This window comes from Apium graveolens, chromosome 9, assembly GCF_009905375.1.
Source record: "Apium graveolens cultivar Ventura chromosome 9, ASM990537v1, whole genome shotgun sequence".
Classification (NCBI taxonomy): domain Eukaryota; kingdom Viridiplantae; phylum Streptophyta; class Magnoliopsida; order Apiales; family Apiaceae; genus Apium; species Apium graveolens.
The window spans coordinates 109,718,928-109,722,314 of NC_133655.1; the positions used below are offsets into that span (position 1 = coordinate 109,718,928).

At 35.1% G+C, this 3,387-nt stretch overlaps 1 protein-coding gene across 1 annotated transcript; it reads left to right on the plus strand.

Annotated features, from left to right (window-relative positions):
• Positions 1–903: 903 nt before the first annotated feature.
• Positions 904–1,755, plus strand: LOC141685481 (uncharacterized). The gene has a single exon (XM_074490576.1). It carries the CDS (start codon positions 904–906, stop codon positions 1,753–1,755), a length of 852 nt encoding a protein of 283 aa, XP_074346677.1.
• The last annotated feature ends 1,632 nt before the right edge of the window (positions 1,756–3,387 follow it).

Here is a 3,387-nt window from a genome sequence, read left to right on the forward strand (position 1 = left end):
TCTTGTGAGGCGACATCTCACTGGGAATCCAAACCTTTGTCTATCAGATATTGAGATCCAGAATTATGCTCTTGCAGGTATGAGCTGTTAATAATGCTTTGTACATATTACATGTTCCATGTTTGGATTAATGTTATCAAGTTTTATTAATTTTATTGCAGAGATAGAGAAATTGTTGAATGATATTGGTAAAAGCCTTAGAAACTTCCCAGATATGCCATATCCCGGAGATGCTTTTTTTTCCAACTCTGAGAATAGACTAATTCTTGAGGAAACATCCTATGATATAGAAGAAATGAAGAAAATCCACACAATAAATCATAGTCTTCTCAATGATAAACAGAAGATAGTCTATGATTCCATTCTTGACAATATCATACAGAAAAAGGTGGTATTTTCTTTGTTTACGGAAGTGAAGGATGTGGAAAAACTTTCTTGTGGCAGACAATGTGTTGTCGATTACGATCAGAGCATAAGATTGTGCTTCCTGTTGCCTCATGTGGTATAGCTGCTGTGTTGCTTCCTGGTGGAAGAACCGCACACTCCCGCTTTCAAATTCCACTCAAGCTTGATGAAAATTGTTCTGCCGGTTTAAGACACGGGACTGATATTTCTGAGCTACTTCATCGAACTGATTTAATAATTTGGGACGAGGCTCCTATGCAACATCGTCATGCTTTTGAATGCGTTGATCGATCCTTGAGAGATATTATGTCTGCTATTGATAAAAGCAGAGCTAAAAAGCCATTTGGTGGTATAACCATTGTTTTGGTGGCGATTTTAGGCAGATACTTCCTGTCATTCCAAAAGCGTCAAGGGCTGAAGTTGTCTGCTCTACCCTCAATAAATCCAAGCTTTGGGAATTCTGTGAAGTATTTTTATTGAAGCAAAACATGCGGCTTAATGCAGGAAATAGTGATTTGGAGAACAAAACCATTACGGACTTTAGCAAGTGGCAGCTTGCTGTCGGCGATAATAAAGATTCCTGATCAATATATCGTTCATACATCCGGAGATCCAATCCAGAAGCTTTTTGAAGTGACGTACCCAGATTTTATACAAAATATCTCTTCACATGATTACCTCAGATCAAGGGCCATACTCACACCTACCAATATCGTGGTGGATGAGATTAATACAACGATACTTGAAAAAAATCCTGGCATGGTTTACACTTATCTGAGTCAGGATTCAATTGATGATGCAGGTGATGATGATAATGATTTCAGATCCCCTTTTCCAGTTGAGTATTTAAACTCTATCAATATGCCTTGCATTCCTAAGCATGAGTTAAAATTGAAGGTAGGAGTTGTCGTCATGCTTATGAGAAACTTAAACCAGATCATGGGATTATGCAATGGTACAAGAATGATTGTGAAATCCTGTAGGAAGAACATTATTGAATGTGAGATTTTGTGTGGCTCTCATGTTGGAACGAAACATCTAATACCTAGAATTGAGATGATTCCAAGTGACACGAACTGGCCGTTTGAATTTAAACACGTTCAGTTTTCGATTCAAATATGTTATGCCATGACGATTAACAAAAGTCAGGGACAATCACTTGATACGGTTGGGCTTTACCTTCCTAAAGCAGCTTTCTCGCACGGACACATTTATGTTGCTATATCCAGAGTGACCCGACCTGAAGGCCTCCATATTCTCATAGATAGTTGTGATGGTATTAGCACAGATATCACAAATAATGTAGTTTTTGAGGAAGTGTTTTACAATCTTCCAAGTGTAGACAATTGACATGATATATTAAGAACTTCCTGTAACATCTTTCTATATTTCCTTCTTAACTATGGATTTATTGTGTTTGATATATCAATGGTGTGAGTTTAACATCCAAAATGTTACACTTTTTTAAGGCATCCGTCTATGAACATAATATAAACATGAAATCTCCAATTATTTTATCTATTAAAAATATGTATAATCTGTTTGATTAGGAAGATTTTCTTAATTGTTTATATACTGTACATATTTTATTAGGAATTGGATTTCAGTTTTCCCTTTTTCTGTTGGCAAAAACCCAAATGATAAGGTTGGTTAGTTGTCATAATCACATCAAACACTTACCTTAAGAATTATCAGCAAATTAAACCGGGATATTACTCTAATTCTCAATTAAAGGAATAGATTTGCACTATCAATTTCGAGCTAAATTGTTGGCATCTCCCTAATGCCTTGTTGTTTAAATATATTTTCAACATTTTTACAGGAGTTTTGTCATTTGCTAAACATCATCCTTTTTTCTCTCAAGAGTTCAACCATTTTGTAAGATCTTCAATTCTTTAAGCGATTTATACAGTTCTTAGAATATTAACATCTATAAATATCTTACCTGCTGATTTGTTATTAAATTTTTGAATGAACTTTTTTCTTGCTCTTCTGATAGTGATCTTTTTCAATGGAATCATTTGATCGTCTATCCAATCTCGACAAGGCAAGCACTAACTGGAAAATTAAGGTCAGGGTTACCAGGATGTGGGCTAACATGACTTTAGAGATGAACTCATTGAAAGACTACAATCTTATTCTCCTTGACGATGATGTATGTTTTAAATTTGTTAATCTTTGCATTATTTGTTGTCAATCCTTTTTCCCAGTATTATATATTTATGTCATTTAAATTATCTAAATGTAGGATAACCATGTTCATGCCTTTGCCTATCATAACATTTGGAATGGATTCAGCACGAAAATTGTGGAAGGCGGTGTCTATGTTTTTGACCAGTTTGCAGTTAAAGATCCTGTTGGAAACTTGAAGCCTGTGTAGTCAACCCTCTACATCAGATTTACAGGCTCCACTACTGTGAGGACTGCTGATGATGATGGCAAGATCCCTTCACAAAAGTTTGAGTTTTTAGACCTGGGAGATTTGTTTGCAGAAGCAAATAAATGTCTTCCTCAACAGCAGCCTGAATTTGTAATAGGTCTGGTAACACACTCTTTTAACTCGATATTATCATAATTAACTCATATGGAACAATTCTCCTACAATTATAAGACAACCTACTTTAATATTGTGTAAATAAATTTTGTGTTAAACAGATATTATTGGATTTGTGGAGGAGTATGAAGGTTTGAACAAGCTTCATACTCGATACGGAGATAGGGACATTGTGAAGTTTAGAATATGCGATTCAAAGTAATGTGCATATATATATTTGATCAGTAGCGTAATTACGTATATACACCGCATATTGCTAATAGATTATTAACATATATGATATCTAAAACCTTTTTGTAGTAATGCCCACAAAGTTACTGTTTGGGGTGATCTTGCTGTGTCTTTCAACAACGAGATGGCTGGAAATCCCAAAAAACCGATCATTGCTATTATAACAAGTACAAAAGTGACTACATTTATGAGTAAGT